Source organism: Galleria mellonella, unplaced genomic scaffold (assembly GCF_026898425.1).
Source record: "Galleria mellonella isolate WM207_F2 unplaced genomic scaffold, CSIRO_AGI_GalMel_v1 utg962, whole genome shotgun sequence".
In the NCBI taxonomy this organism is placed as follows: Eukaryota; Metazoa; Arthropoda; class Insecta; order Lepidoptera; family Pyralidae; genus Galleria; species Galleria mellonella.
In genome coordinates this window covers 1440326-1462153 of record NW_026442180.1, presented here as the reverse complement: position 1 = coordinate 1462153, position 21828 = coordinate 1440326, and the positions used below count along the sequence as shown (strand labels likewise).

General features: G+C 35.8%; 2 protein-coding genes and 1 long non-coding RNA gene across 3 annotated transcripts in view; 2 read left to right on the top strand and 1 right to left on the bottom strand.

Annotated features, from left to right (window-relative positions):
* Window positions 1-8387, top strand: part of LOC113522886 (spectrin alpha chain) — a 51508-nt gene extending 43121 nt beyond the window's left edge. Inside the window, exons 39-46 of the mRNA XM_052902900.1 lie at window positions 156-269; window positions 821-968; window positions 1785-1899; window positions 4698-4810; window positions 5493-5642; window positions 6439-6609; window positions 6902-7071; window positions 7442-8387. Of these exons, the coding sequence (XP_052758860.1) occupies window positions 156-269; window positions 821-968; window positions 1785-1899; window positions 4698-4810; window positions 5493-5642; window positions 6439-6609; window positions 6902-7071; window positions 7442-7570 (1110 nt within the window). The 3' untranslated portion in view covers window positions 7571-8387. The remainder of the gene's footprint in view (window positions 1-155; window positions 270-820; window positions 969-1784; window positions 1900-4697; window positions 4811-5492; window positions 5643-6438; window positions 6610-6901; window positions 7072-7441) is intronic.
* A 2508-nt stretch (window positions 8388-10895) lies between these two features.
* On the top strand, window positions 10896-12562 carry LOC128202457 (uncharacterized). The gene is made up of 2 exons (XR_008253797.1): window positions 10896-11221; window positions 11423-12562. It is a non-coding gene; the product is annotated as an uncharacterized LOC128202457 (long non-coding RNA).
* On the bottom strand, window positions 12020-21705 carry LOC113522785 (dual specificity protein kinase TTK). The gene is made up of 6 exons (XM_026908596.3): window positions 20466-21705; window positions 19480-19625; window positions 18026-18186; window positions 17437-17654; window positions 16250-16397; window positions 12020-16030 (listed from the first exon to the last, which is right to left on the bottom strand). Exons 1-6 carry the CDS (start codon window positions 21357-21359, stop codon window positions 15834-15836), a joined length of 1764 nt encoding a protein of 587 aa, XP_026764397.2. The 5' UTR covers window positions 21360-21705; the 3' UTR covers window positions 12020-15833.
* Window positions 21706-21828: the final 123 nt, after the last annotated feature.

Sequence of the window (21828 nt, the reverse complement as noted above, 5' to 3'; positions counted from 1 at the left end):
ATCAGTATACAATGGCGGGGCACCAGTGATAGATGACTAATGAGAATGAAAGCAGATAACTGACCTTAACACATCACATACTTTAGACATATGGAAAACCCCGCTGGTATTAAATAACAGCTAATATTAAATAACTATTGAATACTTATTTTCAGGCTTCAGCATTCAACTCGTGGTTCGAGAACGCGGAGGAGGACCTCACGGACCCAGTGCGCTGCAACTCCATCGAGGAGATCCGCGCCCTCAAAGATGCGCACGCGCAGTTCCAGGTCTCATACTAACTCTTACCTATCAGTAGATAAGTAAAGGGTAGGACACCCTTGTCTAGTAATTAGGATGGTAAACTATCTAAAACCTTAGATATGATTATTTTTATTCGCTTCTTATGAGTGTCGTAGGACGCGACAAAAGGAACGTAATGTGAGAGGGATGGGCAGTAGTGTCTTTCTTAACACATCTCTAAAAGCCTAACTGCGGTTGCCAACCCGCCTGCCAAACGTGGCAATTACTGGCAAAACTCTCCTTATGAGGAAGGCTTATGTTCAGCAGTGGACAGTTAATGGATGAAATGATATGATGACGTAACTTGTTAATTAAATCAACTCGATATTTGACGTAGTTGCAGTTTTTTCTTTTTTTTTTTTTTTTTGTAAATAATCTTCTGTTATTCTCGTCGTACTAGACATGTTAAACTAGTTCCACACAATTCGATTGCAGTGCCTATTCATGGATGCAGGCAATAAATTATAATAATGTTTACATTAAGGTACCTACGATCATAAAGCATTCATAAAAACTCATAAAACAACATGGTTAACAGGCATCGCTGTCGTCAGCGCAAAGCGATTTCGAAGCGCTCGCAGCGCTCGACGAGCAGATCAAGTCGTTCAACGTGGGCGCCAACCCTTACACCTGGTTCACCATGGAAGCGCTCGAGGAGACCTGGCGCAATCTGCGCAAAATTATAGGTTAGCACATTTTTCTTGAATTTAATTTTTATATTTTATTGAACTAAGGGTTATTTTGCCGAGGTCCATATTGCTATTTAGTTGATTATTTTGTTTAATTCCACTACCATTAGTATGTGAGTGGCTGCCAACACTCGAACATTGACTACTATTATTATTAGAGAAGTTCTACAACCTTTCATATTAGCCGTCAATTTCCGACCGCTATTCAGTCCACGCACATTTTACGACACGTGTTTCAACCTTTAAACGAGGTATCTTCAGATTAATTAATAGATCACTGCACTGAACTACAAGCTTAGAGTCCATCTGGTGACAAGCTTGCAACATCAATTGGAAACCAGAATTATTAGATGTGTTGTTGATTTTTGTGACATGAAGCTCTTGATACCAATACCTATTTTTTTATATAGTTATTTCACTATAATACCTGACATAAAACATGCTTATTGGTATACATAGGTGTTGTATATGTGGGTAGTATTAAGTATGTACGGGTGGCTACGTCCACCTTTATAAGTCATTTGACTTTGTCTATTAAACCAGCGTGTAACCGACCTCTGTGTTCACTTGTCGCGTACCCAACTTCGCAATATACAATAATAGGATAGAGACACAGTTGCATCTCAAATCTTATTTTGCTTTTGTCAGTCACTTACAATGCTGCTGCCACTTACGAACATAAATTTTTCGTATACCATCTCGCCGTACAGCTAATTTCATTTGCCAGTCAATTACAAAATTGTATTAAAACATCCAATTCTAGAATAGTAAAATGCAAGGGTTATATTTTATAATTGCGCTCTATAATTGCAGCGGAACGTGACGTCGAGCTGACCAAGGAAGCTCACAGGCAGGAGGAGAACGACAAGCTGCGCAAGGAGTTCGCCAAGCACGCGAACGCGTTCCACCAGTGGCTGACGGAGACGCGGTATGTACACTCGGTTTATTTAGTAATAGTAACATTTCAATATACAAGTTGTTAAAAAAAGAATATAGCAATCTTAAACCCCATGGTAGTACTCCTGACAATGCTCAGTAGATATGCATTATAACAATAGATTTTTCAATCTCTTTTGTACAACTTAGAATGGCAATCAAGCCGACGGCCCACCTGATGAAAAGTGGTAACCGTCGCTTATACACATGAGCAGTACCATGGACATAACAGAGTATACTGTTTCGCCCATGATACCCCCATGCGTTGCCATTCCTGAGGACTCAGGTGTTATTCCTCCGTACCCAGTAAATTCATGCCATGTCCCACCCTTCAAACCGAAACACAGCCATGCAAACACAACTGCTTCACGGTTGAAACACGAATGGGACAGAGGTATCCAAGCAATCGACTTTTGTACAAAGTCTCCCTCTGGTATATTTCTTAAAATATTTTTTAACAGTAACCAAATACTGGACTTGAACAATCTGCAGAAACACTTATATGGAGATAGAGCTTTAATTGAGATTCAACTTCATGTTTTATTATCTATAAAAACTCGTTTGCTCATAAACAACTTATGTTTTTTTTTAGATATTTATGTACATCTATATTTTTTTTTGCAAAATTTCATTATTGCGCATATTTATCACTTTGTTTTTATTCTGTTATCAAATATTGATTTAAAATGTGTTATAAATTTCATCAAAATTTCTCTAAAATATAAAACAAGGTTCTATAAACGAACATAAATTTACTTATAATGATATAGAAGATATTATTTTACAGTATTTTTAAATGATTAATTATGGTAACACTGATATTACTAAATAAAAAAAAATTACCGATAGATAAATGGATTTGAAGCTTAAACATAGGATTCAGGACAAACTACGATGCGTAGGCATATAATAACACTGTTTACAAAACGTTGAAGTGTATATTGGTGTACAGGTACCGGCTGCTAGGCTGGGACGGGTAATGTATCGGTTGTCGCGTGTTGTACTAAACCCGCAAGACGCGCTTCCACGCTTGGCAAAACTGAGTTGGTCTCGCTGCAATGTGCCTATTTTAAAGTATATTTGTTGTTAAATCCATATCTTTGTCTAAATTCTTATCCATTTAGATTGTTTGATATTCTTTATTATATTTTTCGATATATAATTGCCATGGACAATTACAAACTGGTTTAAAATAAATTGATCTTAAATTCATGTTTTCAAGTCGATATATATATCTTTATACAAAGACATGACATGGTTATTAAGTTAAAGAATTACAAGAAGTACTATATGTAATTTTTTTTCGATTATCTTTATGTCTGTTTATATAATTTTATTATATTTAATGTAAAACTAATTCAAATTTAATCAACAGCGTTATTAAAAAAATATATATAAATACTTTGTCACATAGCGTCCACTCAACTTTTGCCAAGCTGTCGTTGTTCGCACTGCGTTCTCGATGTCTCTTCTATTTTGCAGCTTAATCGAATTGGCTTTACTTGGAAACTCTATTCAAATATTCACATGCTACTGTAAATAGATCTACTAGCAAGCTAACTTTAATATGATTGGTTTAATTTTTCTTAATTCTACTAATATGTACGTACCATGATGCCGAGTGAACACAAAGACAAGTCCTTCTCTGTACATTGTACATGTAATCTCTATATATGTATAATTACATCGATGCTAAATTAAATGTTGTAATTTTTTTATATTTATTTTTTATTTTTGTATTAATTTTATAAAATTTTAACAATTTTTAAAAATAATAATATTTATATGCAATATAGCAGTTGATTTAAAAAAACTAGACACTGGCCTTTCTCAGGACTCTACTTGTTCCTAAATTATAAATATGAAATTTAATTTAATATATATATATATATATATATATATATATATATATATATATATATATATATATATATATATATATATATATATTTCGATGTTTGTACTTCTATTGCACCTAATCAAATTATATGGATATACAAATAAAACTAACTACTAAACTACTATGTGTGAGAGTACATATGCGTCTATTTATAGGGATCATTCGCTTCCCCCTTGCCGTGTGATCCCGGCTTAGAGTGAGCTACCCCTTCCTTTCCCGTGGATGTCGTCGCAGGCGATTGAGGGAACTAAATAGTCGAGGGAGGGGCGAAAGGGATTGTTAGTAATGGAGACTGAGAATCCCATTGCTAGCAATATACCCAACCAGGTCGACCTCCACGCGGTTCTCCCTGGAAACTATCATGGTTAATTCTTGATAAATTAATCATGATGGGCTAACCGGCCTGTTTTCATTCTCATCTATCACCCTTCACTGGTGCTCCGCCAGCGTATCCCGTTACCGCAGGCGGGGTTACCATACCATTTTTACCAATAAAAAAAAAAATAGTCGAGGGATAGGCAGCAGCGGTCCTCTTAAAACATCACCAAAAATGAAACCGCGGTTGTCAATACGCTTGCCAACCGTGGTAACTACTAGCAAGATCCTCCAATGTAAACTGTCAATGTGGGAGACCTATTTTCAGCATTGGATAGATAAGGTTGACACTATGAAGATTCCCCTTTTCTTGGGAAATAGTCTAAATATGCCAATGAGCCGCAGGTTTTTATTTTTATTTATTTAAGGCAAACAAACAGCTAAAAGAATACATAATTATATACTTAAATAGTAATTTGGCAGCCACTAGAATTTGCACAAATAAAATACAAGTAAACGAAACACAAAATTAGACAATACTTATGGACAATAATTAATGAACATGTGTTACACAGCACGTCGATGATGGAGGGCACCGGTTCGCTGGAGCAGCAGCTGGCCACGCTGCGGCAGCGCGCCGGCGAGGTCCGCGCCAGGAGAGCCGATTTGAGACGCCTCGAAGAATTGGGTGAGCACTTCACAACTGATGCATTACCCCACTACTTGTTTCTCTCGACTTCTCGAGGATATTCACTGTACAGATTGCTGTGATGCAGACAAGTGGTGTTGTCACTTAGTTCAGCTACTATAAAAAAATTACTCAGTGGATGTCCATAGTCTACTTAGCTTTCCAATTATTTGCATTAATATTCTTGTAACTTGTTTCAAATCTTCGCAAATTATTGACATGTATCAGAAATTATTAATTTTAATGTTAATAAAAAAAAATTAATATAAGCTAGCCAGCAATAAAAAAAAATCTTATAAATCATAAAAAACTGAAACTTCATACAGACTTATTTTAGCTATTGGTGCGTTTTGTTACTTTCTTTCAAATTGGAAGTGTAATACAAAAAAAAAGAGACAAAACACTTCAATAGGTAAAAAAGGTTTATGAGACATTTGTCGTTTTTTATGAATAGGGAGTTATTGTATAAAGAGATTTGATTTTTTTTTTTTGCTTATATTGGATTAATTAAAAAAATACTTATAAAGCTACATAATCAACAAGTAACATAGACAATATTTTATTTAAAAAAAAAAAGATTAGACCTTAATTATCCGTGCAAAACCGGGTCGGGTCACTTGTACTTCATAAGGGCTACTGTGGTACTTAATTAAATCGTTGCATAATTATTCTTTTTTATCAGGCGCCGCACTAGAGGAACACCTAATCTTGGACAACCGCTACACGGAGCACAGCACGGTGGGACTGGCGCAGCAGTGGGACCAGCTCGACCAGCTGTCCATGCGCATGCAGCACAACCTCGAGCAGCAAATACAGGCCAGGAACCATTCCGGTCAGTACCGCCACACTAAATTTATTCATTTATTTGTACATATATGTGTACATGGCAGACATAACAGAGTATACTGTTTCGTCCATGATACCCCCCATGCATTGCCATTCCTGAGGACTCAGATCTTATTCCTCTGTACCCTGTAAATTCACGCCAAGCCATGTGTACTTCATGTTCAATAAAGTATAGTATTAGGTATTGGGAATGAAAATTAAAAATCTTGATTGGTCATAATATTAATACCACAGCTGATTTCCATATATATATAATATATATTCTTTATTGCACTAAAACATACAGTAACAACAATAAGTTAATAACAATGTTAGCTAAGGCGAACTTATCTCTAAAAGAGATTTCTTCCAGTCAACCTAACGCAGTCGCATAGGAAGTAGTGCCATACCCACTGTTCTCAATTTATCAAGCACCCATGTTATCTGTATTATATATGTATACTAGCTGACCCCGTAAACGTTGTTTTACCACTTATTGCGAAATATAAAAATCGCGATTAAAATACAGGGGTTGATTGTAAAACGATGAAAATTTAAAGTTGTATGTATTTTTCAATGCTAAATTATAATAAAATAAAAATAAAAAAAATTGTCAAAATAATAAAAAAAGAATATTTTGGGGAGGGTCACCCTAGATGTTGGCTGATTCTCAGACCTACCCAATATGCACACAAAATTTCATAAATATCGGTAAAGCCGTTTCGGAGGAGTTTGGTAACAAACACCGCGACACGAGAATTTTATATATTAGATATGTAATAACTCGTCTTACATGTATTCAGGCGTGAGCGAGGACGCGCTGAAGGAGTTCTCTATGATGTTCAAACACTTCGACAAGGACCGTTCTGGGCGGCTCAACCATCACGAGTTCAAGTCGTGCCTGCGCGCGCTCGGCTACGATCTGCCCATGGTGGAGGAGGGACAGCCCGACCCCGAGTTCGAGGCTATACTCAGTGAGTATTAGAAATATATTACCAGAGATATTGAAGAATGTATGTTGTATACAGGAGCATCTCGGTATCCAAATGTGATGTTGTCGCCGATAAGCTGTGCTCGTATAGCTGCTTTGGTTTCAAAGTGAAAGGTATATGGCAGTGAAATTACTGTATATAAGTACTTAAGAACAACAAAGGACGGGATACTTTTTTTTTTATAATGGACCATTTTCCGAGCAAACATGGTAGTGAATAATCTATTTATTGTTCAATTATTGACCTCTATGTAACATTGTGTATGTTAACGCAGACGTGGTGGACCCGAATCGCGACGGCCAAGTGTCGCTGCAGGAGTACATGGCGTTCATGATCAGCAAGGAGACGGAGAACGTGCAGTCCTCCGAGGAAATCGAGAACGCCTTCCGAGCCATCACCGCGCACCAGGACCGCGCATACGTCACCAAGGATGAGCTCTATGCTGTAAGTAATAAGCACTGGATACTATGCTAATGCAAACCGAAACACAGCCATGCAAACACAACTGCTTCACGGTTGAAACACGAATGGGACGAGGTACCCAAACAATCGACTTTTGTACAAAGTCTCCCTCTGGTAAACTATTATTGAAAAAAAAAAAATGTTAAAATTTGAATAATTGAATGTAGTTTAAATCTCGATTACTAATGAGAGAGTCGATTTTGTGTACTTATTTTAGAAATTTGTTAGTTGCAGTTAATTTTTTTTATACCATGAAGGTGGCCAATAGCGATACTGCACGTCTGATGGTAAATGGTTAATTAGTCTTTAAACATAGTTCTCTGATACACTATCCATTGTGATCATGTTACAGAACCTCACCAAGGAGATGGCGGACTACTGCGTGGCGCGCATGAAGCCATACGTGGACCCGAAGACCGAGCGACCGATTCCGAACGCGCTCGACTATATCGACTTCACTCGCACGCTCTTCCAGAACTAATCATTCACTAATGCCCGCGCAGTACCTACACTATTATAACATATTAAACTAACGCAAAACACTCAAGTTTTTCATTCGTTGTGCACCCTATATTGTATATCTATGATCGCCTTACTATAAGTATTGCGTATCAGAAAGATAAAAGTATTTCAAATTTTTTCTTGTCGGTTTTAGTCTAAAACAATTTTCTTGCCACTGCACTGTTTTCTACTGCTGAATATGATGCCTTTCTGCAAAGTTGGCTGTAACAAATGTATTAGAATGCAAAAGAATCATAGTGCATGTATTCCAGGGTTACTGTTCGGGCAAAGTTCATAATGCTTTCCTGTCTGCTTCTTATTATATCGAGAATATTAGAATATTCAAAAAATATAAGATTAATGTGCATTTCAAATAAATTATTCGTATATTAAATTACAGATATTCGACTAGAAATATATTTATTGTTTTGGAAGAATGCGAGACACGTCTTCAATACGAAAACGTAGAAGCATGCTTTCGATGATATTTTAAACACAAATTTGCCCACGGGTAAATTTATACGGGTATGCATTCCTTCTCTCTGAGTAGCAGAGAGATAAGAAGCTGCCCATTCTTGGATACGAAAAACTTATTAATTTTGGTACTGTGAACCCAGTGGAAATGGTATTACAAATTAGTCTGTCGTTTTTAGCTACGCGTTTCATTCGTTGAGCCTATTTATTGTATTATTAGATAATAATGACATATTTCTTACTTATGTAAGTTTGCCCACGCTAATATTATATTTATTTTTGTATTCCTTACAATCTTTTCAATAAATATTCATTTAATATTACTTTTTTTTTATTTGTCCTTTTAATTGATACTATGAGTATAATTAATTATCTAGTTTAATAAATTAATTTAGTAGATATATTCCCTACATATTAGATAAAAATTATACTATTTTATGTATATTTGTTAATACAAAATCATTAAGAAGGTATTTAATAACTTATTGTAGGCATTATCTTTTTGGCATTCCAATACTTTACACATTTTATATCAATTAACTCATTATTATGAAACGCCAACTAAATTATGTCATCATATACATAATACCGAAAATATATTCCAACTTTAGACATACAAAAAGGAAACTCGTATCGTATGCGAACATTGGGATCGACACTGTGGTGCAATTTCTAATTTCTAAAATTTTTATTTGATATTGAAATGAAATGAAATTTATTTGCTAGAAACATTGTAGAAAAGGCGTTGCATTTGTGAAGTTTATAAGATGTCCATTATGTTTCGCCACATCAAATGGCATGCAAATATTAATTATATTATATTACAGCAAAATCTTTAAGGACCAATACGAAGCAAAAATTATTTTGAAAATCAGTTTATGATGGTTCATAAAATAGTGATTTCGCAAAATTTGCGTCTCAGGCTCGTCCTCAATCGTGTTTCGAGTTAAAGGAAATATGGCAGTGATATTACTGGGTTCCGTGACTCCACCATGTTACAAAAATCTGCAACAGCAATAGCTAATGATTAGACCGGTCACAATTTTGTTCCACCTTGCAGATGTTAGTATCGTTATGGTTATATACAAATACTCGGAACAAAATATCAAAAATACAAGCCAGAACACGGATATGTTATGTAAGTAAGGCGATCTACTTGTTATAGCATTACAGACTTTGAATCGCAAAATGCTAAAGTGAAAGAATGTATGTATTATATATATGATACCGATAAAGGATCGGCACCGGGCTTGTTCTACCTAACCCATCAAGAACTGGGGAGCGATTGTTAGTAATGCGAACAACCAGTCCCATTGCTAACAATATATCCTGTCAGGTCGACCTCTCCGTGGTCCCCCTGTAAACCATTGTGCTGAATCCCAGGTGTATTCATCACGATAGGCCAACTGACCTGCCTTTTCATTCTCACCTATCATTCCTCACTGGTGCCGCGCCAGTGTATGCCATTAGCGCAGGCGGGGTGCCCATTTCATTATCATCCATAAAAAAAAACCCCATCAAGAAATAGGTGTAAAGATAAAATCATCAAAAACTTATTACTTTAATATAATTTATATTAAGTTATAATAATTTATCTAAAAACAATAGTATTAAAATAATATAATTAAAATATGCGCTAATACATCTATTACTTGATCGATCGTTTGCATATAAAAGAGACATTACAGAGATTTAAAGCATGCGACATGAGATTTGGATTTATATTCTGTTTGAATAGAACTTAATGAAATTGTAACCACGTTTTATTGAAATTATCAGACACTCTCTAAATGAAATTAGTAACAAATTGATCAGCCACTCTCTAAATGAAATTAGTAACAAATCAACCAGTCACTCTCTAAATGAAATTAGTAACAAATCGACCAGTCACTCTCTAAATGAAATTAGTAACAAATCGATCAGCCACTCTAAATGAAATTAGTAACATATCGACCAGTCACTCTCTAAATGAAATTAGTAACAAATCGATCAGCCACTCTAAATGAAATTAGTAACAAATCGACCAGTCACTCTCTAAATGAAATTAGTAACAAATCGACCAGTCACTCTCTAAATGAAATTAGTAACAAATCGATCAGCCACTCTCTAAATGAAATTAGTAACATATCGACCAGTCACTCTCTTAATGAAATTAGTAACAAATCGACCAGTCGCTCTCTAAACGACATTAGTATCGAAACATTTGATCAATCAATCGATTTTATTTCTATTACTTATTGAACATCAGGAGACTTGGTCGCGTCAGTTATTAATTTGGTTACATTGTCAAATTCTATTGAAATGGACTATACCTACATGTGAACATAATGTATGTGCTGACGAGTAAATGGAAAAAAATGTCCTATATGAATAAATAATATTGACTTTTATAATAATATTAAACAATAAAATTATTTCCTGTCGTTTAAAATCAGTTGTGATCAATACACATGTAAATAACATGTGTATTAATCACAACTAATTTTAAACGACACACAGTTATTTACACATAACTCAAATAGAATTACATTTTCGAATGAAATAAATGTTAATATTTTATACATATTTAAAATATATTTTTAGACTTCTGCACTTTGGCCTAAGCAAAGTCAGATATTTAATATTATATACAATACGTTATACAATAACTGTTAATGACCACAGCTACAGACATTGATCTATATATTGCAGTATATTTTATTTTTATTAACTTCATAAAATTTTAAATTTTAAATAAAATCCAATCCAAAAGAGAATTTTTGGTTAGTCTTCGAAGACGCGACAATACACAGCTGGCCCCCAATGAAGATTGAAGAGCGGGATATAAAAACATTCCCTTGGAATTTCTCTTTAAAAACTATTGCCTGATTTTAGTATTACCATTACTTTCTTTCAAAGAGGAGGAAGTTTTACAATTCCACTGTTCCATATGTCAATTATTGTTTATGTCATATATGATGGCAACACTAGATCAGTCATTAGCGATCAAAGATGGTGTCAGAAGAAAAAACACAAAAATCTTAGTGGAAATCAAAATTACAGTAAATATGTAGGTTTGTAATTTCAGAAAAAGATATTAAAAATGATCCAGATCATATTAAGGCAATAATCCAATTAGATGTACCAAAGAATATAAAACAGTTACAGAAGTGCTTAGGTATGTGTAATTTTTTAAGTAAATTTGTACCTTACTAAGGCAACTTTTAAAAAAGGACGTGTTGTGGAAGTGGCAAGAGGAACAAGATAAAACTTTTATGAGTTAAAAAATAAGCTAAGTTGTACACCTACATTAGCCATATTAAATAAAAAAGGTATATGATGTAAACGTAAATAATCTATTGCCCTATTCCTATTTTAGCGTTAATGTACTATCCCTCTTTGAAATCTGGCAGAACGTAGTACTACTTAACAAACAGAACAAGTCATGTCAGATGAGTCGGTATCAATTTTGAAACCTGGAACCCAATCACTACAGCATAGCAAAGGGGCTCAAGAAGAGAATGTATCACTCTATTCCAATTCAGCAGATTCTTTTTCGGTTTTGGAACCAGTGAATTTAGGTAACATGTCTTTTGATAATAATTCACCTATCATATCAGTTCCAGACGACTTTTTTGATGCCAGTATACAGTCTAACGATAATCGCTGTAGTCAGTTATTTTCCTGAAAACTACTGAAAACACGTTTGAAGATGTAGCAGCTGTCAAAAATGATATCATCTTTGAGGTTATTGATAATCAAATAATTTCTGCAGTGGATAAAGATATGATTATGTTAGAGAGCGTAAATGATTCTATTATACTTGCACCAATTTCTCACTCAACTCCTTTTACCAGTCTTCAGTTTCTAACGGCAATAATAGTAGAGAAGTACCACAGCCTCAGGTATCGACAAAAGCAACTAAAAACAGAAAAACAGACGGACGTAAACAAAAGTTTCCACAAAGTAGTATTGATTTTGATAAGATTGAAGTATACGATCCCGACCCAAAGCCAAATACAGCAATACCTAAGAATCGGAAAAGAAAAACGCCAGCAAAAAAGCTTCCAACAACAGCTGCAGCAAAAATGAGTTTACACAAAGATGCAGTTGAGGTAGTCGATTCTCCACAGAAAACTATTCAAGGTAGATGTAGTACCAACACTTCAAATGATGGATCACAAAAAGACAATAGTTTAAATATTCGGGTCCATGATCAGGACTGTATCCCTGCAAGGATATCAAAGAGTACTAAGAGAGCTGAAATAACTGCCTTTAAAGATATCCACTTACCAGTTCTATGGCCAGAGGGCAATAGCTTCATCAACAGCAAGAATGCAAGATCTCCGTGAATTATTGAAGTCTGTACCGTCTGACTGTCATGAATTTTACACATTTCTAAACAATGTCAAGTCTTCGGATTTTATTGATGATGTTGAGGGGTTTGGAAGTGCTATCGATTTCAATATACAAGAGGAATGAAGACTGTACTTGAATAAATCCCTCTTCCTTTACAATATTTTTTGTTGTCAATTCAAAAAGTAAATTCCTTGTCAACTCTTTGATTTAAAAACTCTTATTGATAATTATTTTTCACGCCATTTTTGACAATTATTATTGGTTATTTGGGCGAAACAGTATACTCTGTTATGTCCATGGTACTGCTCATGTCTATAGGCGACGGTTACCACTTTCCATCAGGTAGGCCGTTAGCTTGTTTGCCAATCTAAGTTGTACAAAAAAAAAATTATATTAACTATAATACGAGTAATAGTAAAGTGTTTTGGAAGAATTTGAGGGACAGAATATTAATAGATCCTTGTAAAAATAAGTATCTTCCTGACAGCTTTAAGGACCCTAATAGTATTAATAAACATTTTCTAAAAGTACCCGGACCTGAAACGGTCCCTATTTCACAGCTAACCTATTTTAAATTTCATCGATTTAATACATCGACGCCTTGTTTTAGATTGGAACCTATCAGTGCAAATGATGTTGCCAAGATGATTTTGTCCATACAATCAAACACAATTGGGACTGATGGCATTGGGCGGGATATGGTTTTGTTTACCCTACCACATACTCTCTCTATTATTACTGATATAATTAACAAATCAATTGTAACAGGTGTGGTTCCTCATCAATGTAAAAAGGCATTAATTACTCCTCTTCCTAAAGTTGACCATCCGAAGGAATTTAAAGATCTTGGACCTATTAGTATATTGCCTTTTTTATCTAAAATCTTGGAATTTTTTTTTTATACCACAGGTGGCAAACAAGCATTCGGCCCACCTGATGGTAAGCGGTTACCGTAGCCTATGAACGCCTGCAATACCAGAGACATTACGCGCGCGTTGCCGACCCTGAAGAAACCTCTTTACCCCCCTTTTGAAAAACCCCATGCTGTAGTCTCTTGGGAAAACCTCGGCAGGGAGCTCATTCCATAACCTGAGTGTTCGTGGGAGAAAGCATCTCTGAAACCGCGTTGTACGCGACCATTTAGGCTAAAAGGTATGAGGGTGAACTCCCTGTCGATGGCGAGGCCGTACGATGATAGAAAGTGGCCGTAGGCATCATATTGAATAATTCCTCTGAGCGCAATCCGTCGTATAAGCGGTAGAACACGCAGAGTGAGGCAAAATCTCTCCTAAGACTTAAGGGTTCGATACCGCTTGCAAGTCTGGGATCATCGACAATTCTCATAGCTCGTCGTTGCACTGAGTCGAAGGGTTCAAGCTGGTATCTAGGTGCTCCCGCCCATAAGTGACAGCAATACTCCATATGAGGCCGAATTTGCGATTTGTAAAGCATTAACCGCTGATCCGGCGTGAAGTAATGCTTCGCTCTATTAAGCACACCGAGTTTTTTGGATGCCAGCTTCACCTTATCTTCGAGGTGGCCACGGAACTGTACATCACTAGAGATGTCGACACCAAGGATCCCAATGCTTTTAGAGATGGTAAGAGACGTGCCTTGGAACTGTGGTGCCACAGCAAATGGGGTTTTTTTAGTTGTGAACGCGCAAGCTTGTCTCTTAGCGGGGTTAAACTGGACTAAGTTTTGTCGTCCCTAATCGGAGACTCTAGTTAACGTTCTGCTGTTCGCGATTGTCCTCCACGATGGAACGAGGGACATTGATACGACCCGTATAATGGGCATCCCCAGTGCTGTCATCCGCATAACAATGAATGTCACCTAAGGATAACATATCATTAATATTAATATGCTGTACTTATGTTTGATCTTCTAAAATTTAAATCCCCTGAATATCTGTACACAAAACTCAAATTTCCAACTTTGAACAACTATTATGGATGTAATGTGTCTCGATCAACACGGCCCCCGGTGGCGGTTCATATCCATAGGACAGTCGCTTTTACCGTATGTTTTCGCCACCAGGCGACTAAATGCTGGAATAACATACCCCCTCTAATGAGACTAGCTGCATCCAAATCAATTTTTAAAAAGTTATTAATACAGCATTTATTAACTAAACAAAAACTTGGGTTGGTCGCCTGGTAGTGACTGCTTTCAACATAATAATTATTGTGGTGAATTATTTGTATTATATGTTTAATTAATTAATAAAATATATTATTTATGCATCATTTATATAAGTATGTATCTATATAATACAATTTTATTTTTGGCTGTTAAATTGGTTACACAGGTTACACTCTGGGCTTGTTGTACGCGTCCGTGTAGCCTAACTTCAGCACTGCAATTGAAAATCAGTGCTTTGCTTTTAAGCAAAACTATCACTGAGCTGTAGCCTATTTGAGTCACTGCGACACACATGACGAAACCATATTTCCATATTTTACCTTTTGTTGTATATTTTAAAAATTGTATATAATTTGATTGTATAAACTCATTTGTAAATTTACGTGTCATAAATGGCTCAAATAAAAAGTTTATCTATCTATATATCTGTCTATCTATTTTATCGAAACAGCAGCAGAGTAGCGTTAGGTTTCGTTTGTCAATTTGATTAAGTACATTATTACGCATAAAATGGTATTAAATCTCAATAATCAGACATACCAAGCCAAAAAATCCATTTGAAACTTTTGTGTGTTTTCTCAACTTGGATGACGTTTGGGTTAATACACATATATATTCGGTATTTTTTTTTAATTAATGAAAATGGAATCGTGACCTGATTGTGCTATTGATAACCACGCAGAGATATTTTCAGGCAAAATCGAGTAGTCTGATCGATATTTAGAATCATCTATGCACGTTTAAAGTTTACAAGAATACCACAGTTTATCTACTTTGTATGTTGGAATAGCTTACTTATTTGTAAAGCCGTGTCTGCAGAAACAAAATCTAACAAAACGAAAAGCAATAATTATTGCGATCAATGCTGGCGTGGTCTGTCCAGCAGTGGAAGGGTAATGGCTGAAATGATGATGAAACTGGCGTGGCTTTGTTGAATTTGGCAGCTGTAGACTTCTAAAATCAGGTATGACAGAAATCCGACGTAATCTTATAGTAATAAAGACTAAATAACATCTAATGAACATTGCCTTTTAACTTCTAATTGATGTGATCTGAATTTAATGGTATAAAAACTTAAAATTGACATTACCATTAATTTGATGTTATCCTAATTATGGAGTCAGAACTCAATCTAATGTTTAACGCAGACGAAACACCTTTGACGCATTTTCTATCTTCTAGTAGAGAACATATAAATTTACAACAGTTAACACATGAGATCGTCCAACTTTGTTCTCCGTAGACTAGTCCTTAGCTTTATATGCATGTAGACACACGAGCTAGAGTTACGCCCTCAACAGCAGACGGTACTCCTGCGGCGTGACGTGCGGCCGCAGCTTGTCGAGCAGCTCGGGCGGCAGCGGCGAGCGACCCGCGGCCGGCAGCAAGTACGGCTGCCGCAGCAGATCGCGCACCGACGGCCGCAACCGCGCGTTGTATGTCAGGCACCATTTGAGCGCGTCCACTAGTGATGGAGGGAGGTCTGTGGAACAACATGTGTATTTAAAACTATAGAGATAATTTTTCATTTCCAAATAAACTATAGTTAGTCTATGGTTTAAAATTATAATCTTGATGGAAGTAGTGGAAATGGAAATATAAATGCTCTTAAATAAACAATATAATACAGTGATGTAATAAGCAATTTTAAATATAATTTCACATAAAATATCATCAATATATCTTACTAAATAATACTTACGTTCAACGGGCGGGTAGTCGATCCTATGGTTGGGATCAAGTATGGCGGCTAGTTTCGCCAGGTTAGAAATATGGCCGAAGGGCGTGCGCCCGTAAATCATGCTGTACAGGATGCAGCCCAGCGACCACACGTCCGACCGGAACGAGATCTGCATCACATTTAGAAAACAAAATTAAAAAAAAAAAAATATTAAGGATTAAAGTACATATTACTATGAGCAGCTGTGTACCAGGCTGTGTATTCCGATATATAAGTTCCTTGAATAATTTTTAATTATTTTTTAAACTGATGCATATTTTTTTTTAAACCTAGCAAATTCCAAAGACGTAACTTGTATGTTGCCGACTCTTATAACATTAAGACTCTCGTGTGCTCACTATAATATGTTATACTACAAAATGGAACATATAGAAATAGAAATTTCAATAGAAATTTATTATTTGCCAAAAAATACAAACTTACAAACACAAGATACAATGGGCCCCACACTAGGCGAGCCTGTATCGTGGGCACCCGACAAAGATTAACAAATCACAATGTGTTATAATAATAAGTACATAATGGGCGAGTATTAATATAAAAAAAGGAATATAAAATTTAAATACTGATCATTTTCCTGATCAGGTAACCCCGAAAAATTGTAACATTAATAAAATGAACAATATAAATAATAATAATAAATAACAATAATACATAGAAGATGGGGGGGAAAGGGATTGTTAGTAATGGAGACTAAAAATCCCATTGCTAGCAATATACCCAACCAGGTCGACCTTCTCGTGGTTTCCCCTGGAAACTATCATGGTTAATTCCTGATGAATTCATCATGATGGGCTAACTGGCCTATTTTCATTCTCATCGATCACCCTTCACTGGTGCTCCGCCAGCGTATCCCATTAGTGCAAGTGGGGTTACCATTCCATTTTCATCCACCAAAAAAAAAACATAAGATAATCATCAAGAACTATCCTGGTTGTAAACTTAGGTGGCATTGAATTGACTATGTACTCTCACCCATGCAGTCAACATGTTACTTATTCATGCCTTAGTATTAAAGTTTAGTTTCCCTAAAAACATCTTCAAAGCCTGACTACAGTTGCCAATCCGCTTGCCAAGTGTGGCAACTACTGGCAAAACCTTCCAAGTTAAAGGCTGATGAAGATGAGATGATGAAGATTAACAAGTACCTTTATAGGCGCATTGCCATCACCAGCAGAGACGCCGTAGCCGCCGGCGCCGCCCATTAGCGCCTCGGGGCTGATGTAGGAGTAGGTGCCGGTGGCCTGCGACCGCACCACGCTGGTCGCGTCTCCGCTGATCGCCGACGCGATACCAAAGTCGATCAGCTTGAGTCGTCCACACACCAGTAGGAAGTTAGCCGGCTTCAGGTCGGCATGAATGACGCCTGTAAATAAATCATTGTTAGTGTATTATATCAAATATACATTTTATATTGGAAGAAAAAACTTTAGAATATCTTTTTTATAAATAAATAAATATACTGTAAGTTAAATTTTGTAGGAATAAGGTAAATAAAATTATATATGTGTATATGTGTGTGTACGTATATATATTCTATACTTCTAAATGAGACAATCTTATGGTATTTTTTTTATGCAACTTAGTATGGCAAACAAGCAGACGGCCCACTTAATGGAAAGTAATAACCGTCGCCTATAGACATGAGCAGTACCATGGACATAACAGAGTATAATGTTTCGCCCATGATACCCCCAATGCATTCAAATATGTATGTTCATCGCTAGTTTAACTAACCGTGTTCGTGTATATAGTTCACGGCGTGCAGCATCTCATCCCAGTAGTACAGCACGAGGGCGGGCGGCAGGCCGGCGCCGCGCGCCTTCAGCAACGACGACAAGTCCGTCTCGCCTACCTCCAACACTATTCGCAAGAACTGATTCGTGCGGTCGTATTCACTGCACAATATATATTTATTAATTTATTATTATTACAATTATAGTTTCAAGAAAAGTAGATGAATCACACTTCTGGGCTGACAGGATTGGGATTAAATTTACATCAAATACATTTAAATATGCCACCCTTTTCTGTGGTTTTCGTAAAAGGCGACTAAAGGAAGGCGGTGAGAGGGGCAGCAGCATCCCCCTTTAAACATCTCTAAAGCCTAACTGCGGTTACCAATCTACCTGCTAAGCATGGCAACTACTGGCAAAATGCTCCAAGGGGGAGGCTTATGTTCAGCAGTGGACAGTTAAAGGCTGATACCATGATGATGTTATTTAAGGTGACATAAAATATTTTTGATGTCTTTTCGATATGCTCCCATTTCAACTGTGATAAGTCATCCTGCAATTCACTGAATATTTTCTTAAATCTCTGAACTTTTATTTAAAGGAACATGCAAATGGAAAGATATGTAACTTATTTATTTATAGGATTACCAACAAGATGTATGTTGTAGTAGATACCTATTAAGTATTATACGACACACCCTCAACAGCGATCGGATCGGACTACCTAGCATGACGCAAGAAGGTGCGCTACCGAGAAAGACACCTGCGTCGAGTCAGCATTTCAATTCCCGCAGCAAAAATACCCATTTCCTTTATGTTTGATTTTATATAACTTTACTTACGGATCACACATCGATCTGAAGACACTTATTATTGTAATAATTAATTTTAGAATTAAATTTAGTTATATTTATAAAATTGGTTTATTTTTTGGGTCTTCCGCCAGCGACTTCAATAACTTGCAAGTAAATATTTCAATACAATACATTGATAGATTAGATCTAACTGTTCTTACATCTGTGCTGTGGTTGCCTATAAAACACACACACCACAAACCACAGCGTGCCTTGTGTTTGATAAACATTAAGATAGAATTAAATTATTAAATGTCATTAAATGAGTAAAGATCATTAGCAATATGAATAATAATGTAATATAAATAATGAAAATTGTAATTATTTTAAATTGTAAATAAATATAATGTAATGGCGAGGTACATTAACATTTTAATTTAGCCATGAACACAGAGTGACAATCATTGTGAATATCAAGTTCAGGCTTGGTTTTTCAGTTTATCGTTATACAGACGGATTAGATTAGACATATGCGGACGATAGGTAATTCATGACCTAAGTTTGTTCTGCAAGCTGCATTTTTAAATACATCACATAACTTACAAGATAAATAAGATGATTTGGCCAAAATAGATGGTATTGTTTAGTTAACAGTACTCACTAGTCATACAATCGTATCACACGGTCAGAGTTCTGTAGCTTTCTGAGCAGCCGCACCTCGTTGATGTAGCCCTGTGCCAGCTCCTGGTCTGTCGCTAGGTATACACATTTTACTGCATACTCACACGATGTTGCCACCTCCAGTACCTGACATATGAGTCTGTATAATGTATGTGAAAATTTATAAAGATTTGAAGGGAATTTAATAAATAGATATGTTATATTTTAATTTCATATACCAAAGGGAGACTTTGTACAAAAGTGCTTAGGCATCTCTGCCTCATTCACATTTCTGCTGTGAGCAATCGTGTTTGCACAGCTGTGTTTTGGTTTGAAGCTCCACCCTTCCCTTCCTGCCATATCCCAATGGCAGTGAATTTACAGTGTACAGAGAAATAACTCCTGAGTCCTCAGGAATGAATCCACTTTCCATCAGGTGGGCCATCAGCTTGTCATTCCAAGTTACATAAAAAAAGTTACATAAATTTATAGGAGAACTGGCTGTTATTCTTACTACCATTATAAATGTGAAAGTGAGCTTGTTTGTTACCTCATAGCGCTTTAATGGTTAGGCATTAAACCTATTTATTATGGTCACAAAAAGTCATAGACAAAACTAGTAAATAATATTTAGTATGTTCTAGTGCCCACATGTCCATTTATGCCTGTGGTTATTTATGTGCTGTAAGTGATCCAAATAAATTATCTATCTAGCTATAAATAATTGAATTCATACCATCTACTGTTCCCCCCTCCCCCCTGTCACATTTACATAAGAAACAAAACCAAGAACATAGGCTATAGTATGACCATGGTTTATGGGATAAATAATAGTTTAAAGCATTAATTATTATTGATTCTAAATTGGAAAATAAATACTTTGATATTATCAGTAAACTATAGAGCATAATTTGTCACGACAAATTATTAATAATAGATGGTATCATATAGAGAGGAATAAACTTATAAGAAAGTAAAAAATTTTACCTTATAAACTTCACTAGAGCCTCCAGTGCCCAGTTTCTTTATGAACATATACTTTTTGTCTTTTATGGTAGTGCTTTTTAACAGCACTTTAGAGTTATTGCCCATCACTCCTTGAGGATATGATGGTGTGGCAACATATGAAGCCGGCATTGGTTTTCTGTTTACTGGTGTCTCAGGCACCGGTACTGGGACTACCTCCTGTCGTGGCAGTGGACACTGTTCCTCTTTTGATGGGTTTTGAGTAAATAATCCACATCTCACTTTATCTCTGTTTTGTACCACAACTTTCTGTGGTGTTTTCTTTTGACTAAGCCTACCTGATCCTGGAGTGAACTTTCGTATTCCTGACTTTATTTTCGGTGTAGCAATTTTCGTTTTCTGAACACTGTTCGGTACTTTTGAAATCTCTGGCGATTTTTTATGAACGATATTAATTTGAGGAGCAACTTTTGAGTTGTTATTGTGTGGAATAAGTGCACTGCGTTTCATAAGATCGGTGCTTTGGTAAAGATTATCGGTAACACTTTTCTGAACATTATTAATGGGTGTAATAATTTGACCATCCTTGTTCGGGTAAGTTTGATTAGAAATCCAATCCTGCCGTAAATTCTCTTTGTTATGATCGCCGTAAACTTTCTTCTCTGAAGCGAAAGCTTTAATATCCTCATATTTAGAAGTTTTTACATTGGGGGTTCGAAAATCTTTACTAAGGTTGTTTGGGGTTGGCTTCTTGACTACTGTTTCACAAACAGAATTATCATTTTCGTCATCTGAAGCGAAACTCAAATCTGGGCTATTAGTTTTTTGTAAGGACATCAAATTGGCCAAAAGCGCCGACATCGGCATTGGAGCAAATTTGATACTGTTTGATGTAGATTCACTGTTGCTACCCATGATTTTACAGTAATTTACACATTTGGTAATGAAAATAGTTTAAATATCACTCTTGTTTTTTTATAAATACAATTATTTTTATGAGAAAGAAAACAATATTTTTGCGAAATCCGTTAAAAACTTGAAAGTTTTCATTTTTTTTAGTATGTTTGTTCCGTTGTGGAACAGGCTAAGGTCGGAGACCATACTGCCTAGTCTTCAATATGATAAATTGTCTGAAATTTTAATGTTTTTTAAAAATTTTGGCGCTTCAATTATTCGGTCATAGTCTTCAATATTTCATTTGTCAATTTTCAGATAATAAGTACATTTTCATAAATTTCTTTTTTTTTTATATTTTTTCCTTATTCTTAGTTTTAATTATCACAGATTAATGTCTAAATAATGCAAATAACAGCTATTATTCGAAAATTTTCAAATATTCTTCGAGATGTCAGTTTTGACGTTAAACTTTTGTGCGTTCCGTTTT

What these genes read in the sequence shown, in the direction of transcription:
- LOC113522785 (XM_026908596.3), bottom strand. Translation starts at nt 21,359, where the DNA reads ATGGGTAGCAACAGTGAATCTACATCAAACAGTATCAAATTTGCTCCA. An exon ending in ATGGCAATGCGCCTATAAAG is followed by an intron (nt 16,398 to 17,436) that starts GTACTTGTTAAT and finishes AATGTGATGCAG; the next exon opens with ATCTCGTTCCGGTCGGACGT. An exon ending in CGACTACCCGCCCGTTGAAC is followed by an intron (nt 16,031 to 16,249) that starts GTAAGTATTATT and finishes GTTGTTCCACAG; the next exon opens with ACCTCCCTCCATCACTAGTG.